This window comes from Lepidochelys kempii, chromosome 9 (genome assembly GCF_965140265.1).
Source record: "Lepidochelys kempii isolate rLepKem1 chromosome 9, rLepKem1.hap2, whole genome shotgun sequence".
Classification (NCBI taxonomy): domain Eukaryota; kingdom Metazoa; phylum Chordata; order Testudines; family Cheloniidae; genus Lepidochelys; species Lepidochelys kempii.
The window spans coordinates 90964489-90982697 of NC_133264.1; the positions used below are offsets into that span (position 1 = coordinate 90964489).

Here is an 18209-nt window from a genome sequence, read left to right on the forward strand (position 1 = left end):
GGGGTGTGTGTTGGGGCTGGGGGGACAGGCTGGGTGTGTGTGTAGGGGCTGGGGGGGGACAGGCTGGGTGTGTGTGTAGGGGCTGGGGGGGGACAGGCTGGGGGTGTGTGTGTTGGGGCTGGGGGGACAGGCTGGGTGTGTGCGTTGGGGCGGCAGGGACAGGCTGGGGGTGTGTGTTGGGGCTGGGGGGACAGGCTGGGTGTGTGTGTAGGGGCTGGGGGGGGACAGGCTGGGGGTGTGCGTGGCCCCAAGCCCGCACCTCTCCCAGCTGCGGACAGCCGTGGGGCGCCCCGCCGCCCTGTCACACAGCGCGCGCGACGAGCGGGAGCCGAGCTGAGCCCCCCTCAGTGGGCGGGCGCCGCGGCCACCCCTCGGCAAACGACCCCGCCCCCGCGCGGCGCTCAGCAGCCGCCCACCTCACGGCGGCGCGCCGGCCGCTGGGGCTGGTAGTGCAGGGCGGAGCTCGGGCCGCCGCCGCCGGCCGCCAGCGAACTACATCTCCCGGCGGGCTTGGCGCCGCCCCCCGCTCGGTGGAGCTTGGCCGGCGGGCTGTGGACGTGGGAGCGGAGCGGGGCATGAGGCGGGCGGCGAGATGTGGCTGAAGCCCGAGGAGGTGCTGCTGAAGAGCGCCCTCAAGCTGTGGGTGCTGGAGCGCTCCAACCGCTACTTCGTGCTGCAGCGGCGGCGAGGCTACGGGGAGGACGGCGGGGGGCTGGCAGGTGAGCGGCCCGGCCCTGGCGTCTCTGGGGCCGCCGCGGGGGGGCGGGGCGATGGGGAAGCGGGGCGCCCCTGTCCCGGTTTGCTCCTGGGAGCCCCGCCCCCCCAGCCCGGTGGGGCGGGGATGGGCTGAGGGGTTGGTTCGCCGCGGGCGGGCGGGCTGCTCGGGGGGCAGCGCGGGGGCAGGGGTAGAGGCGGGCACGCCCAGGGGAGGGGGCTGACCGGCCTGCCCCGGGCATAGCTCTTGGGAGGGTTGGCTGGGGTGCGAGGTCTGGGTCCCTTCTCCTGGGGAGCTTGCTAGGGCAGCTGCTGCCCAGGGGTAGCAGGCCGGGGCTGGCGAGTCACCTGCAGAGGAGATGGTGGCTGGCAGCGACGACGGGTAACTGTTGACAGTGGGGGCGGGGCATAATTTAAAGCAGCAGTTTTCAAACTTTTTGAGCTGAGCCCCTCACCTTTGAGTTACAATTTTTTGCGTTGCGTTTCCCCCCTACCCCCATACAAAAACAGGTGAATTGTGGGGTGGAGGTGGCGCTCCCGAGCCCTGCCGTGCAGGGCTAAAGCCCAAGCCAGCTGGCATCGCCGCTTCCCCCCATCTCCAGTGTTCCTCTGCACCTCCCTAGGGGGGCTCGCCTCACAGTTTGAAAACCTCTGATTTAAAGATTCTGGTGCAGCAGGGTTCAGGGCTGGGCATATAAACCCTGGCAGAAATTGGAGGGGTACATGATCCCTCCTGTCTCCCCCCCACACATCACTTCTGGACTGGCTGTGGGGGATAACAGGTCTTTGTCCTCAACGTAACAAGCTTCACTTTATAAACATTTCAGGCTCTAAAATCTGATCTCTACTCATTATTATCTGTTTGTTCAACTGGGGCTCCTGGGTGCTACTGTTATGGAGCAGAGGTGCGTTGCGCTAGGTGCTGTACAAACAGAGAATTCCCTCCTTACTAAATTGTGGCTTCTCTTTGCTTCCCCTTCCCAGAAGAAATGTCCTGGATGTCTGGGAGGGTTTAGTTCTAGGATGCTCTGGACGAGTCACTCCTTTCTGGGTTATACAAGGCAGTCTCCAGCTGTGGCATTGTGAATGACAGAGAGATTTTTAGAAGTGTGCACGTGAGGGTTTAATCATCTCCTTGAAAACCAGTGTAGAATCCTCCATCCTGGTGGGGAAAGATGCACTATCCAAGCTGTGAGACAGTGAACGTTGGTGGGTCTGGATATGCCATCCTTGTGTTGGAGACTTCAGTAGGGTTGGGCACACAGGTCATTTTCAGGGAAGAAAGGACGTATGAAAGGAATCATTAGTAACCCAATAAACCTCCAAAAAGGCTGCAACAGATTTCTAAGAAATACAGAGAAAAGCAGGTTTGGGTTTAGGAATCAAGGGTGATTCTGGTCATAAACGCCACTGTAAAAGTGTCTGGTTGTTTAATCGGATGAAGTGAGCTGTAGCTCACGAAAGCTTATGCTCAAATAAATTGGTTAGTCTCTAAGGTGCCACAAGTACTCCTTTTCTTTTTGCGAATACAGACTAACCCGGCTGCTACTCTGAAACTGGTTGTTTAATTATGAACTCAACTCTTCCGGGAAGGACTGGTTTGAGCAGAGGTGGTGGCAGCTGCTGCTTTTGCTGGGCAGTTAAGTGCTTTTCGAGGGAAGGTAAATCATGTGTGTGCATTGGCCCCTCTCTCATCCTTGTTTTGAATCTGGCATCTTTGGAGATGAAAGTAAGCCCTACCCAGTGTCACTCACTTGGCCCGAAGATTATCTTTCTGTATGCTGCTCTTTATTTAAAAAAATCTCATTGCTACAAAATGTAGAGCTGACTCCAGAATTAAAAGTTCACTTTTTTAAAGATGAATTTTCTCCACTAAATAACGTATATTTATTTATAGTTGTCCGAGTGTATGTTCTGAGCCCTTGTCTTTTCTGAAGGTGACAGCTCTGTGATTAGTTCCATGTCCTTGATGGTATTCATCAGTATGGAAGGACATATGTCCAAATATATTCCTACTGTCCTTCTCCTAATCCTTGTGGCATTACACAGTTGATGCCTGTCTCTTTCACCATTAGTATCGTGGCAACTCTTGTTTAAAAAAATGTCATTGTTGAGTGGCCAGAGGATAAAATTGCAGAATATTCTTAAAATAACATTTTATATAATGAGGTTTAGAAAGAGATGGTCTATGAAATAGAAGTTTGCAGTTATATATGCTTTCATAGCTATAAAATATATACTTTCAAGGTGTTAATTAAGATAACTGGCTATGTTTGTTTGTCTAGTTTTTAGATCTTTATATTGCTGGGTGCCGTACACTTAAAAGCTATACTTAATCAAACACAGTGAACATCTCCCTGGGTCAGAGTGCAGTCTTGCTCCACTTATTGGCCTCCTCTAGACCACACCTTTTAAGCAGGACCCCAGTGCTACAATCAAATTTGTGTATGTGACCCCCGTGAGTCTGATTACAGGATCAGGGCACAAGTTTATAACCAGTTGGTGACATGGTTGGCTCTAAATCATGGTTTGTTTCTACAAGCATCATGGTTAATACTTGCTTAGTAACCGTGGTAGGTGAGAAGCCAAAGGCCTGTGTGGGTATTTGATTATCTTTATGTAATCAGTTCGGTGAACACTCTTTTCCTTTCCCTTTTTCCTTACCTTTCTTAGATGAGACCCCTTCCTCCCCCTAATCATGCAGCATGCCTTGGAACTTGTTTGGCTGTTTGTCCTTCCTCATAGTTCCATGCACAGTAGGACATCGATACGCATTGCCTTATGGGCTTCAGGTGCCAGTCTGTGTCCTCATCCTCTGTCTGTTCTGTCCCCTGGAGAGGCATTGTGGGATCGCAGCTCAGATTTTTCCAAAACGCACTGTTAACAGATCTATTTAGTCAGAGTGGTAGATGTGAATGCAAAAACACAGTTGTGATGGCAGCAAAGCTGCAAGGTATATACAGCAGTGTTTCTTGTAACTGGGGTCAGATGAGAATGTCCTGACCTGGTTACAAAGACATGGTGGTACTTGTAATGCAGGCAGGACCTTATTTAGAAGAGTAGTATCCCTGCAGTAGTCACATGAGAGAACTCACTGTAACAAAATACCAGTCATTCAATGAAGAGGTAAAATGATTTACTTGCTGATATAATTTCTTTGGCTGTCTCAAGTGGATGCTGCTTTCCTTTCAACTTGACGTACTTAGACAAGATGGAATAATCAGAAAAAAAGATTATGTGGATAATATACATTTCTGGAACCAAATCCTCCCTGCTCCCTACACTAAGTCATGAGTCTCATATGAGTCTAAGAACCTGAGCATCCAGGCTTGGAGAAAGGGGGTTCCTTGGAGGTGGGGAAAGGAATTATCTTTTTCCTTCAGTGTCGATCTATTTAATGGCCATTACTGCAGTCCTGAGTCTGTAGTAGTCCTTACTGCTGTAGCCTGTTCTGTAGGGGCCATGGCTTGTTGATCCATATTGTGACCCTGCTGTCTCTTTTTCCTGGACAGTCCACAACCCCAGAAACATGGAAGGAGTGGCTGCAGATCTGGACTTATCTGCATGAGCTGGAGAAGTGTTGTCCTCCTGTCCCTCTGTGAACATGGATTTTACCCCTAGTGATTTCATCAAAAGAAAATTATGTTTTAAAATGTAATCATCTAGTGGAAATGAAAGGCAATGTTTTTCAGTGACAATGCACGTGTCTTTGATAGAATTCCTCTTAGACTTATTCAGAAGTACTTGGATATCGCTGCTTAATCTTACTGGGAATTTTTTTTTTAGCATGATTGGCAGGGCACAGGAGATGAGTGATTTGGTATGTAATAGGGGGATGGCTGCTTTTCAACACTTCAATGGATGGATGCTGCTGCAGTATTAAATGTATAGTAACAGAATGTATGGTAGAAAGGATTTTACCAACTGCTGTTTTACTAGACTGAACCTTTCAAATGTCTGGCTTGCAGCAAGTTTCCAACTGTGGTAGAAAATAGGATGAAAACGTACTACATTAATAAGGGTCTTGTATGATCTGTGCAGTATTTAGCCTTGGGAGTTATAAGGAAATACTGTTTTTCAATGCAGATATTTGTGTGACTGGCAGCACCACTTTTGCTTGAGGAGTACATAGTATTTAGTCTTTGTAGTGCTAAGTTTTTTCTGTTTTCAAGCATGTTTAAAAACAGGAGTGCAAAAGATATAAACCTTGACCAGGACAAGACCAGTAAGGTATAGCGTTTTTCACTTCCTGAATCATCGGACAACGTATTCTGCTCTAGCTACATGGGGGGCAGCACCAGCACTTTGGAAGTGACTTCAAGCTGTTGAGCGTTATGGGAGGTGTTGTGGAACGGGGGGGGGGGCAAAGCAGGAGGAGCAGAGTGAGGGGGCTGGGTGTGAGGTTGGTGAGGCATGTTGGAGCAAGTCCTCAGAGGGATTACTAAAAGGTGCTATTGCAAAAATGACATGATCTAGAATCTTTGTCTGTTTTATTCATTAGTGATCACTGAGATCTTGTCCCTTACAGTACTGTTTTAGAAGTTGGTATAGTTTGTTTTGGAGATGGTCATTAAGAATATTTGCACTACTAAGAACATTGCAAGCTGCCCCTCAGCATTTAAAAGATCTTCAAGCAGCAGAGAGAGCTCCCTGGAGGACTGCAAAACTCCTAAATTCTGCTGGGTCAGAAAGAGCTGCCACAACCAAGACCTTTTCTAGTCCTGGAAAGCTAATCATCTCTGTATTCTCCTGGGACCTCGTTGTTTTCCTTGATCCTGCAGAAGTTCTTAAACTCTGCAGGAGTCTTGGAGGCTCTCTCTTCCTGTGGCACTCTGTAGGACTAGAGTATCTTCCTTGTTCCATAGCATGTTAGCTGAACAGGAGGAGAGAGATGCAGGACCTGTGATATCTGTGGTGCTTAAATGCTCTTCAGAATTGAAGCTGTAGTCAAGACCTTCTGTCTAATGGAGCTGCTGGTAAAGCTGCTCGTACTCACTAATTCTGGAGCAAATACTAGTCTTCCTGCCTATTTGTTTTAGGCAGAACTTCTTACAACTTCCAATCCCAGCTTCTTACCACAAATACTTGAATATAAGCCTATTAGGTCAGTGTTTTTTAAAGCTGATTTTTATACCTAACTTGGAGTAGTGTAGACGGACTGATTCACCAGTTGGTTTATTTGTGTAAATTAAAGTATTTATAAGTCCAAATACACCAGGATTTTGGCTTCTAATATGTGAACAAGAAAGCTCCAGAAAACAGTAAGTGGCTATTATTTTACATTCACATAAATCAAAGGAGCTGAAAGGGTTTGTTTAAGCTCCCCTCTTAAAATCACCTCTGAGCTGAGATGAAGTTCAGTGGCAATACATTTTTTGCAAAAAATATGAACGTGAAAATAATAGGTTATAACCTGAGTCCTGAGACTATACTTGAATTGCCCAATATACTTGAAACATGATGTAACTGTAAATATATTGGGCACTGCAGTATATAAATAATAATAGTGTAGGTTATGAAAGTGTAGGTTATGATACATTTTCTAAGCAGTTTTTAGAAATACGTCTCACTGTTTCATTACCTGTTTCAACAGAAGATGACATGATACCAATACTCCTATTATAAGGAGCACTGAACTAAGTCTGATGTAAAGCAGGACTTAGTAAATTCAGTTGCTGTTGCTGTTTGAAGGTTGGAGAAAACAGGGTCTTACAAAGTTGTAAAGTGCTATTTTTAATTGAGTTATTTAAAACTATTTTTAAATCAGAATTATTCTCTCTATCTGTTACTTCACAGAAACTTTAAAAGTCCCTTGATTTCTCATGCATTCATTCACATGGCATCTTGAGTTCTTGAGTGAGAGCAAAATTGTAGAGACAAGCTGGAGACGCACAGAGCTCTTCTTCAGCTCTGTGTAGCTCGAAAAAGCTTGTCTTTTTACCAACAGAAGTTGGTGCAACAAAAGATATTACTGACCCCCCTTGTCTCTCTGATATCCTTGGACCAAAACAGCGACAACAACACTGCAGACAATGTTTATTTTAGGCTATTGGGAAAGCTTGTTTCTTTTTGTTGATGCTTCAGCAGCTAGTGCTGGCAGGCAGAGTGTTTCTTGCGGATGTTTTTTGGGGGAAAAAATATGTTTTAGGCCACTCTGCTTTTTTAGTCGTGTATTTTGTTTTTGAAGTATTACTCTCCCCTCATACTTTGCTTGGGATAATTGCATGAAATGGAATCTTTGTTTTTTGAGGTTCACCTGCTTTTATTTCCTTGTCTGAAGTTACACTCCTCTGTTAGTGACATCATGGCATATACTGTTGGGAAAATTGTCATCAGACACTGAATTACAGTTTCAAGTGGAGAATAAACAGAGAGAAGGGATGAACTCTGCAGCACAGATGCTCCTAAATTGGCTGCAGTGGAGAAGCACACATTGCAGTTCAGCTGGGGGTCAACTTTAAGTCACCTTTGCCCCTCAGCTGAATACTCGGCTGGCCGGATGCTAAACCAGTCCCTGAAATAAACTTGAGCATCCTTCTGGATGCTGAATTTGCGTTGGGCAAAAGCTATTCCATTTGCCTGTGAGATGTCTCTTGCCCTTCCTCATTATTTAGTTGTGTTATGATTGTGCCCAGAGCCCTACTTGGTCTTGGGGTTTTGTTGTGCTAGATTTCCTGTCTTCTCTTCGGTTTAGGGGTTGGTCTGGTCCAAAGTCAGGGAGTGAACAAAAATAGCAGCATTAAGTAAATGATTATCAATATTGCATTACTATAGTTAACTAATGAGCACAAGGACAACTCTTAAAAATAATTTGTCTTTTGGCCACTACATTTTCTGCAGGTAAAAGACATTGTTTTTAATGTTGTGCTTGTTTGTGGTACACATGCCTTTTAAATGTAAATGGACCCTCCTTGTTTGTGAGAAACTAGAATGTGTTTCAGAGTAATAGCCCTGTTAGTCTGTATTCGCAAAAAGAAAAGGAGTACTTGTGGCACCTTAGAGACTAACCAATTTATTTGAGCATAAGCTTTCGTGAGTTACAGCTCACTTCATCTTAAAACATTAATTTTATGATATTCTGCTACAAAACAGCACTGCTCCAAATGCCAAAACATTCTCAATATCCACTACAAAGGCTAGCAACATTTCACTAGGTTTTAAGGTTCAAGAAACTAGTGTTGGGTTGATCTCAGTCATGTTATCAGTCCCCAAAATGAGCAGATACAGAAAACACATTATGAAGATCATCATCATAAAGGGGAATTACGGATGCAGACATAAACTGGCTGAGGGGCAACCAAGTTTCAGCTCTTAAAAAAAAAACCAAAAAAAAAAAACCTTACAGTGACTCAAGTCAATGCCCAAAAAACACCCAATCTGAAACCATCATCAAATCAAGAAGATTCTTTGGAAAGCATGGAGGTAAAAAGAGAAATGCAACAGTTTCTCATGATGGTCTAGGGTTAAATAATTGGATTGCTCCAGGGCAAACCTGCGGCTCATAGGAAGCGAGCAGACACTGTGTGGGGGAGGGGTTAGGTATGTCCTAGATTAGACAAAAAGAAAAGGAGTACTTGTGGCACCTTAGAGACTAACCAATTTATTTGAGCATAAACTTTTGTGAGCTACAGCTCACTTCATCGGATGCATCCGATGAAGTGAGCTGTAGCTCACGAAAGCTTATGCTCAAATAAATTGGTTAGACTCTAATCTAGGACATACCTAACCCCTCCCCCACCCAGTGTCTGCTGGCTTCCTATGAGCTGCAGGTTTGCCCTGGAGCAATCCAATTATTTAACCCTAGACCATCACGAGAAACTGCTGCATTTCTCTTTTTACCTCCATGCTTTCCAAAGAATCTTCATTTGATGGTGGTTTCAGATTAGGTGATTTTTGGGCATTGGCTTGAGTCACTGTAGGGTTGTTTTTTTGTTTTTTTTTGAAGAGCTGAAACTTGGTTGCCCCTCAACCAGTTTATGCCTGCATCCGTATTTCCCCTTTATGATGATGATCTTCATAATGTGTTTTCTGTATCTGCTCGTTTTGGGGACTGATAACATGACTGAGATCAACCCAACACTAGTTTCTTGAACCTTAAAACCTAGTGAAATGTTGCTAGCCTTTGTAGTGAATATTGAGAATGTTTTGGCATTTGGAGCAGTGCTGTTTTGTAGCAGAATATCATAAAATTACTGTTTTAAGATGAAGTGAGCTGTAACTCACGAAAGCTTATGCTCAAATAAATTGGTTAGTCTCTAAGGTGCCACAAGTACTCCTTTTTCTTTTTGCGGATACAGACTAACATGGCTGCTACTCTGAAACCTTTTAAGATGAGTGCTTGCATCAGTCTTTGCAAGTGGTGACTTTGCAAATATACCCTTGTGCCATATATCATAACCGAAAACAAGGATACTGGGAGAATAGCTAGAGAGATTAACAATCAAAACATCTGCTCTGTCAAAGTCAAGTGTAAAACGAGCTCAGTGTTATGAATAATTCAATAAGCAAAAGCTCATCAAACAAATATAAACATTATCTATTTAGCATTTTAGTTCTCAATGTAGAGAGTATAAACTGTCAAATGCTGGTTTACAACAGCAGAAAATGTGAGTTTGCTCAATTACATTCTACAAAACTATTACAGTTTGAAAGATAAGATTAGTTTACTTGACATAAATTACTTACTGATCCTTAATTGCTCTTGTTTTGTATTTTTCTTTGGGAGGCTTTATCATGATAGGAAGTGCAGCAGAATCATTTTGAAAAATTAATAGCCACTAAAAGATAAACTTTTGGTGTGGAAGTGTGTGTTACTCAGCCATGCTGAGTAAGGAATGCAGGATTAGAATCTGAATGTATGATACAAAATCCTAATTTTGACTCTGCTTAATAAACTGTCTAAAACTGTGTCTTAAATACAACAGGCCTTCTCATGGGGACACTAGATGCAGTCTTGGACTCTACATCAAAGGTGGCTCCATTTCGCATCCTGCATCAAACACCGGATTCTCAAATCTACTGGTCCATTGCATGTGGTAAGTGTGATTCTTTATTGAGAGGCTAAATAGTTTTAAAAAGTGGCAAATCTTTTCCCTAATGCCAATATACCTAAGAACCGCATATAAACATCTGGTAAGATCATTCTCTCTCTCTCTCTCCTCCCTCAAACCCCATCAGGTTTTAACAGTAAATCTGCTCACCTACATTGAGGAAATGGAAAACCTGCCAGCAGTTGCTCATTTAGGGCCCTGCAAAATGCTGAGTAGTTGAATGGAAGTTGGAGAAAATCTGCACCATGCAGGATTGGGCATTTAAAAGTCCAGCATGAAGTGTTTGATTTTTGCTTCTGTGGCCTATTTTTTTTCCTTTTTATTAATTTAAGAATGTCTGTGGATCACAGAGAATGGAGATACATACCTTCCATGCAGACAGATGATGGCAAATACCGAGTCTCATTTTGTTCCAGAGATTTTGCATTTAATAAATCATGGCTTATACTCTTAGTTATTTTTATTAAATAATGAGTACAGGTTTGTACAAACAGCACTTCACTTCAACATTGAGATCTTCTTATCTCTGAGATGTCATGATAAAAAGCATCATATATAAAAGGTTATAGGCACGAAGGCAATTTTTTTCAATGTAACCTTTGACAAACTCACTAATTACCATGAAAGAGCTAAATTTTGTTGGTATTATAGAAAATATATTAATGTACTTTTTCCCTTCAGTACTTTGTTCTTTTATTTGTTTTAAAATAGCTAAAATGCATAAATCAGCTAAAAAGGCTCCAACAGGTTATAAAGCTAAAGTATTGAGAAAATAATGTGGAGCTGTCCCCTTATTCCTGGTGAGTTTTGTAGCAGGAGTTTAGCCAGCAGCAGATTTCTGCTAGTGGATTAAATAAAATTAATGTTCACCTCAGTTTCAGCATTCATTCGGTTTATCCTTAAACCATTTAGATCCAAGTGTATTGACACAGTTAGTTACAGACAGTCCTAGGCAAATAGACACACCTATACAAGTACTGACATTCTAAAGAGTTTATAGTGTTCGGGCCTGATCCAACACCCACTGAAGTCAATAGACAGATTCCCATTGGCTTCTATGGGTGTATAGATGTTATAGCTGAGGTTTCTATTTCAATGCAAACATACTTGGAACAGCCTTTCTCAGGAGCATATAGAGACAATGGAAGCTGAGTTATGGGTGCCACAGCCTTCATCTCTTCCTAGGGTGGGGTTGGCACTGGAACTATGTCAGGTGCTTAAGCAGTACAGTAGTCACTTTCCAATTGTCCTGTTCCAATAAGTTTTGGATTAACATAGGAGAACTCCTCCATAACTAAATATCAGTAATGTTCAATAGGCAGCTACTCTGACAAACTGTTCAGGTATAGTACAGGTAAAAATGGCAAGTATGTTCAAAGGCACGCTATCTCATCCTCCTTCACATCCCTCCTTCAGACTCACCTCTTTCATGATCCCCACAAAACCCTCCCTGCTATCATATCTAGGAGGGTGACAAGCTGTCACTGTCATACTTGTACTGACTCCTCCATTCCTGCTATTCTTCCTCAATTGTCCCTACTCTGAATTAAAAAGGGGGTGGGGTGGGGGGGGGAGGGAGAAAACCATCAACAAAATAAAACACAACTGTGCCAATCATTAGATCCCAATTGTTAGATCCCTGGCCCCAGCCCTGGGTTTGTTTGTGTCTGTTAGTTGTAAGCCCCTGGGGGGAAAGGTCTGTGGGAAGACTTTTCAGAGGTACAATGGGAATTGTGTACAAAACTGGTATTTATGCTTTTGAAAATCTACCCCTGACTCTTTGGGCTGGGCAAATACACGTAATGCGACCCCAGTCCCTTCCCGTGTAGCTCCAATAGTGGGATAAGGAAACAAGTTATGACCCAGTATTCGGTGGTTCTGCTGTGCAGCATTTGTATTGTGGCTTCAGATAGATTCCCTGCTTTCAAGTGCATCTCAGTTTTTCTAGTTTTATGAAACTGCTTTGGTATTATTCTCCCTAGAGCAGAAGTACACAGCTTTTTCCTGTGTAAGCTGTGCATGGTCCATGCAGCTCAACAGAGTTCAGGAGGAGGATGATAAATTTGCCCACAAGGAAGTCTGATGGCCACATGGGTGGGAATAAACAGAAAACACAAATTGTGTTTTTTCTAACTTATCTTTTGCTTGTAAAAGTAAACTTGATTATAGCAGAAGTTGAGTTCCCTCTCCTCCCACCTTTTCACTCCAGGTACCAGTTCATTCCTTCCTGTTGTGTTGTTTTTCCTGCTGACTGATGGCACAGTGTTTGATCTTCAGAGCAAGGTCTACCTTCTCTAAGCATACTGTTTTGTGGGCACATTTTATTCATTCAGCATCTTCCCCAGGAGACCAAACTTTTGTCTCTTTTATGAGTTCCTCAGTCTCTAATTGTCTAGATGTCTAGTCTCTCAGTTCCAGAAGCTCAGAGCCCTGCTGACGGTACTGAATATTTTCTAGACACACTATATTTATCTTGCAGTTAGTAAATATACAGTTAAGAGATAATGCTAATTGCGACTCATGTCATGTTTATATATTTATTTGGTTTCTCAGACATTATCTAGAACTCAGGGAACCTCCAAAAATTAAAAATGCACAGTTAAAATCTAAAATTTTGCAGTCTTACTGTGATAAATTAAGTGTGAGGGGTAGCTCCCTTCTATGAACACCCAGCCCACCCAGTTAGCTGTAAAATCCCTCTTGGTATCTGTTCTCTGCTTGCTTTACCTGTAAAGCATTAACAAGCCCAAAGGTAAAAGAAAAGGAGTGGACAACAACCAAAAGAGCCAATGGGAAAGCTAGAACTTTTAAAAATTGGGAAAGAAACTTTCCCTTTGTCCGTTGTTTTCTGGGCTGCAGGGACACAGAGCAGCAATGCTATAAGCAAAAATGCTGTGTACAGTTTGAACCAGGTATAAAAAAGTATCTTTTATACCTAGAAGAAATTATTTGGATAGGGAATGTTTAGTTAAGCACAGTCAGGTTTATTTCTTATTTTGGCTTGGGGATCTCCTCTGTGCTAAACCCTGATGCTTTTGTTTGCTTGTAACTTTTAAGCTGAACCCCCAAGAAAGCTAGTTTGGGTGCTTAATTTTTGGAATTGCTCTTTTGAAATCTAGCGAAAGCCTAAATTCCAAATGTATTCTTTTCCTTTTCATTTTTTAATAACATGTATCTTTTTTAAGAAAAGGATTGAATTTTTGGTGTCCTAAGAGGTCTGTGCATGTTGTTTGATTAGCTGGTAGCACAACTAATTTCCTTTGTTTTCTTTCTCGGCTCTTCCCCGGGCGGGGCTGTGTGTGTGTGTGTGAGAGAGTGAGAAAGGGCTTGAGGGTACCCCACGGAGGAATTCCCAAGTGTTCCTTCCTGGGTCCAGAGCTGCTTTTTTTTTTTTTTTTTGCATTTGGATGGTGGCAGCGTTTACCAAGCCAAGGTTAGAAAAAATCTGTAGCCTTGGGAGTTTAATACAAGCCTGGAGTGGCAAGTATTAATTTTTAGAATCCTTATGGGCCCCCCACCTTCCATACTCAAAGTGACAGAGTGGGGATTCAGCCTTAACAGTCACATTTTAGTTCATCATCTTTTCCCCCAATTAAACCTTTTAAGTTAATAGAATTTAACAAAAACTAGACACTCTACTGAGTCGTAAGACTCCAGTTAAATTTTCCTCCAATTTCTAGCCCCTCCTTTAGATGCCTTTAGGGAAAGATAAACTTTGTAGCATTCCCAGAGACACTTCAGACCTTATTATAAGCTTTTGTGGGTGAAAACCTCACTTCTTCAGATGCATAGAGTGAAAGTTACAGATGCAGACATAAATATACTGATACATGAAGAGAAGGGAGTTACTTCACAAGTGGAGAACCAGTGTTGACAGGGCCAATTCGATTAGGGTGGATGTAGTCCACTCCCAACAATAGATGAGGAGGTGTCAATTCCAGGAGAGGCAAAGCTGCTTCTGTAATGAGCCAGCCACTCCCAGTCCCTATTCAAGCCCAAATTAATGGTGTTAAATTTGCAAATGAATTTTAGGTCTGCTGTTTCTCTTTGAAGTCTGTATCTGAAGTTTTTTTGTTCAAGTACAGCTACTTTCAAATCTGTTATAGAATGTCCAGGAAGATTGAAGTGTTCTCCCTCTGGCTTTTGTGTGTTACCATTCCTGATGTCCGACTTGTGTCATAGAATCATAGAATATCAGGGTTGGAAGGGACCTCAGGAGGTCATCTAGTCCAACTCCCTGCTCAAAGCAGGACCAATCCCCAACTAAATCATCCCAGCCAGGGCTTTGTCAAGCCTGACCTTAAAAACTTCTATGGAAGGAGATTCCACCACCTCCCTCAGGAACGCATTCCAGTGCTTCACCAACCTCCTAGTGAAAAGGTTTTTCCTAATATCCAACCTAAACCTCCCCCACTGCAACTTGAGACCGTTACTCCTTGTTCTGTCATCTGCTACCACTGAGAACAGTCTAGCTCCATCCTCTTTGGAGCCCCCTTTCAGGTAGTTGAAAGCAGCTATCAAATCCCCCCTTCATTCTTCTCTCCTGCGGACTAAACAATCCCAGTTCCCTCAGCCTCTCCTCTTAAGTCATGTGTTCCAATCCCCTAATCATTTTTGTTGCCCTCCGCTGGAATTTTTCCAATTTTTCCACATCCTTCTTGTAGTGTGGGGCCCAAAACTGGACACAGTACTCCAGATGAGGCCTCACCAATGTCGAATAGAGGGGAACGATCACATCCCTCAATCTGCTGGCAATGCCCCTACTTATACATCCCAAAATGCCAGTGGCCTTCTTGGCAACAAGGGCACACTGTTGACTCATATCCAGCTTCTCGTTCACTGTAACCCCTAGATCCTTTTCTGCAGAACTGCTGCCGAGCCATTCAGTCCCTAGTCTGTAGCTGTGCATGGGATTCTTCCGTCCTAAGTGCAGGACTCTGCACTTGTCCTTGTTGAATCTCATCAGATTTCTTTTGGCCCAGTCCTCTACTTTGTCTAGGTCCCTCTGTATCCTATCCCTATCCTCCAGCGTATCTACCTCTCCTCCCAGTTTAGTGTCATCTGCAAACTTGCTGAGGGTGCAATCCACACCATCCTCCAGATCATTTATGAAGATATTGAACAAAACCGGCCCCAGGATCGACCCTTGGGGCACTCCACTTGATATTGGCTGCCAACTAGACATGGAGCCACTGATCACTACCCATTGAGCCTGACAATCTAGCCAACTTTCTATCCGCCTTATAGTCCATTCATCCAGCCCATACTTCTTTAACTTGCTGGCTAGAATACTGTGGGAGACCGTGTCAAAAGCATTTATTCTTTTACGTAGGGACTGTCCGGTTTGGCCAATGTACATGGCAGAGGGGCATTGCTGGCACATGATGGCATATATAACGTTAGTAGACATGCAGGTGAATGAGACTCTGATGGTGTGGCTGACGTGGTTGGGTCCTCTGATGGTGTCACTAGAGTAGATATGGGGACAGAGTAGGCAACGAGGTTTGCTACAGGGATTGGTTCCTGGGTGAGTGTTTCTGTGGTGTGGTGTGTAGTTGCTGGTGAGTATTTGCTTCAGGTTGGGGGGCTGTCTGTAAGCGAGGACTGGCCTGTCTCCCAAGGTCTGTGAGAATAAGGGATCATTTTCCAGGATAGGTTGTAGATCTTTGATAATGTGCTGGAGAGGTTTTAGCTGGGGGCTGTACGTGATGGCCAGTGGTGTTCTGTTATTTTCCTTGTGTGGCCTGTCCTATAGTAGGTGATTTCTGGGTATCCCTCTCCCTCTGTCAATCCGTTTCCTCACTTCCCCAGGTGGGTATTGTGGTTTTAAGAATGCTTGATAAAGATCTTGTAGGTGTTTGTCTGAGTGATTGGAGCAAATTCGGTTGTATCTTAGGGCTTGGTTGTAGACAATGGATCATGTGATGTGTCCTGGATGGAAGCTGGGGACATGTAGGTATGTATAGCGGAACTAAAATCATTTGCAAATTTAACACCATTAATTTGGGCTTGATTAGGGACTGGGAGTGGCTGGCTCATTACAGAAGCAGTTTTGCCTCTCTTGGAATTGACACCTCCTCATCTACTGTTGGGAGTGGACTACATCCACGGTGATGGAATTGGCTCTGTCAACACTGGATCTCCACTTGTGAAGTAACTCCCTTCTCTTCATGTGTCAGTATATTTATGTCTTTCACTCCATGCATCTGAAGAAGTGAGGTTTTTACCCACAAAAGCTTATGCTCAAATATATCTGTTAGTCTTTAGGGTGCCACTGGACTCCTTGCTGTTTTTGTGGATACAGACTAACACGGCTACCCCCTGATACTTCAGACCTTATTGAGTCTGATCCCACAAATACTTACACACAAATAATTCCACTGTTAAATGCTGTGCTATAGTCACATGGATTTTTGCTATCCAATATGTATCAGAATTTTCTCTTCTTCAGTTAGACAAGGAATCAGATCCTATTGTAGCCTCAACTGCTTTAAAAAGACATTAATACCATATCCCTATGTTGTAATATGAAACTTCTCCCCCTGCAATCTAATATCTAATCTAATCTAATCTCCTGTGCGTGCTTTTCAAGGATGTCCCTAGAGGATAATGTTCAATCAGAGACCGAATGATATAGTGTATTGTCCAAAGGACAATGTGTAGAGTATCACATTCTAAAACATAGCACTTTTAAAAACAGGGGAAAACATTGTGAAGTTCCTAGAAAATGAGCCATCTGTAAACTGTTGGTAAGTAAAATCGTAGGAATATTCCTGGGGAAATAATAAGTCGTTACAGGCTGCCATAAAATATACTCAGTTGATGAGTGCAGTAAAAATACCTATAAATGAATAAAAATAAACATGTACTCTTGAGAATTCTGTTGCCATGACTTCAACCCTTAGGAAGCAGGAAAAGGGGATCTGCCTGCTAGTACTTGAAATTTTATCACTTTTGTATTACATATAGAAGAGTTAATCTAAAAAGCTGTATAATGGCTTTGTCATGCAAAGCACGAATATAGACTGTTCCTTCCATAAGGTAGTATCCAGTTAATAAAAACAAGAGACTAAATTGCTTTCCCATTGTTACATTGTAATTATCGAAAACAAGTGTGTTAATGATAGGTTTCAGAGTAACAGCCGTGTTAGTCTGTATTCGCAAAAAGAAAAGGAGGACTTGTGGCACCTTAGAGACTAACCAATTTATTTGAGCGTGAGCTACAGCTCACTTCATTGGATGCATACCGTGGAAACTGCAGCAGACATTATATACACACAGAGATCATGAAACAATACCTCCTCCCACCCCACTGTCCTGCTGGTAATAGCTTATCTAAAGTGATCATCAAGTTGGGCCATTTCCAGCACAAATCCAGGTTTTCTCGGGATTTTCACTTTGCCTGAGGCCTACTTGCTATTACAGTAACCCTTCTTGTGCATAATTGATTCCTGGTAGGCACACAAATGATGATAGTCTTATTGTTTTTTTCACTGTAATCCTGTTTAGAGCAAGATTGTTATTCGCATAAAACCCGTGGTCAGTTTTATCAAATAGAGTAATTAAACATTGTAATGTCAGAAAGATCTTTTTGTCACCATCAGAGAATTTACAGTAATCCAGGGAGAAGGTGTATTCACAGGCTTTTAGTGGGAAACAAAGCCCAGAGCCTATGTTCATGGTGTTTTGATGGGTAGTAGGATGGCAGTACTCAGAATATTGTGTGTGTGTGTTTGTGTTTATATTTTATTGAAAAGACCATTCTTCTCATGTTTCAGCATGAGTGTACAGGGGAGATAATGATGTCATTAATTGGGCAAACAATTATAAAGCAACTGTTGGGGAACTTTTGGCAGGAAAACTCAGTATTTGACAGTATTTATTGGCTCAGTATAAAGCATTGCTTTATTCCCATTACATTTTTTGTGAGATTTAATAACTGTTAAAAACACCTTGGGGATGCAGTTCTTTAAAAGACAGATGCCAGTTCTCATTCTTTGAGAGTAGGCGTTCTTCAGGAAAGTCTGAATTTTTTAGAAAATGTGTATAGAATTTGGATTGGTAGGGACAGACCCAACAAAGAATATTTATTTGTCAATTTATCAACTAGTTGGTGAATCAAAGTCTTCACTTTTATTATTTACATAGCTCCACAAGCACTTCATGAAACATGTAAGAAGACATTGCAAACTAAGTCAAAAAGTGACCTATTCTGTGAATCTTGTGGTATAATTATTGGGGACCAATCCTGTGGCCTTTACTTACACAACTAGCCCTGTTGACTGCAGGGAGCTACTCACTTGAGTAAATGCTGCAATACTGGAATCTGCACAATTCTTCTTCTCAATTTATTAATATAAAAATAGAGCATGCATAATTAACCCTGGATAATAACTGTAAATGAAAAAAGTGATATGTAGTTTTGCTGTTACCTATTGGAATTGC

The 18209-nt window shown here is 42.8% G+C and overlaps 1 protein-coding gene across 3 annotated transcripts in view; it reads left to right on the forward strand.

Moving 5' to 3' along the window:
- Positions 1–517: 517 nt before the first annotated feature.
- The window catches only part of TBC1D8B (TBC1 domain family member 8B), a 67544-nt gene continuing 49852 nt past the window's right edge, over positions 518–18209 (forward strand). For all 3 annotated transcript variants that reach the window (XR_012160613.1, XM_073358340.1, XM_073358341.1), the window contains exons 1-2: positions 518–719; positions 9639–9749. Coding sequence is in view for 2 of the 3 variants with exons in the window: in XM_073358340.1 (XP_073214441.1) it covers positions 593–719; positions 9639–9749 (238 nt within the window). In the remaining variant the exon portion in view is untranslated. The remainder of the gene's footprint in view (positions 720–9638; positions 9750–18209) is intronic.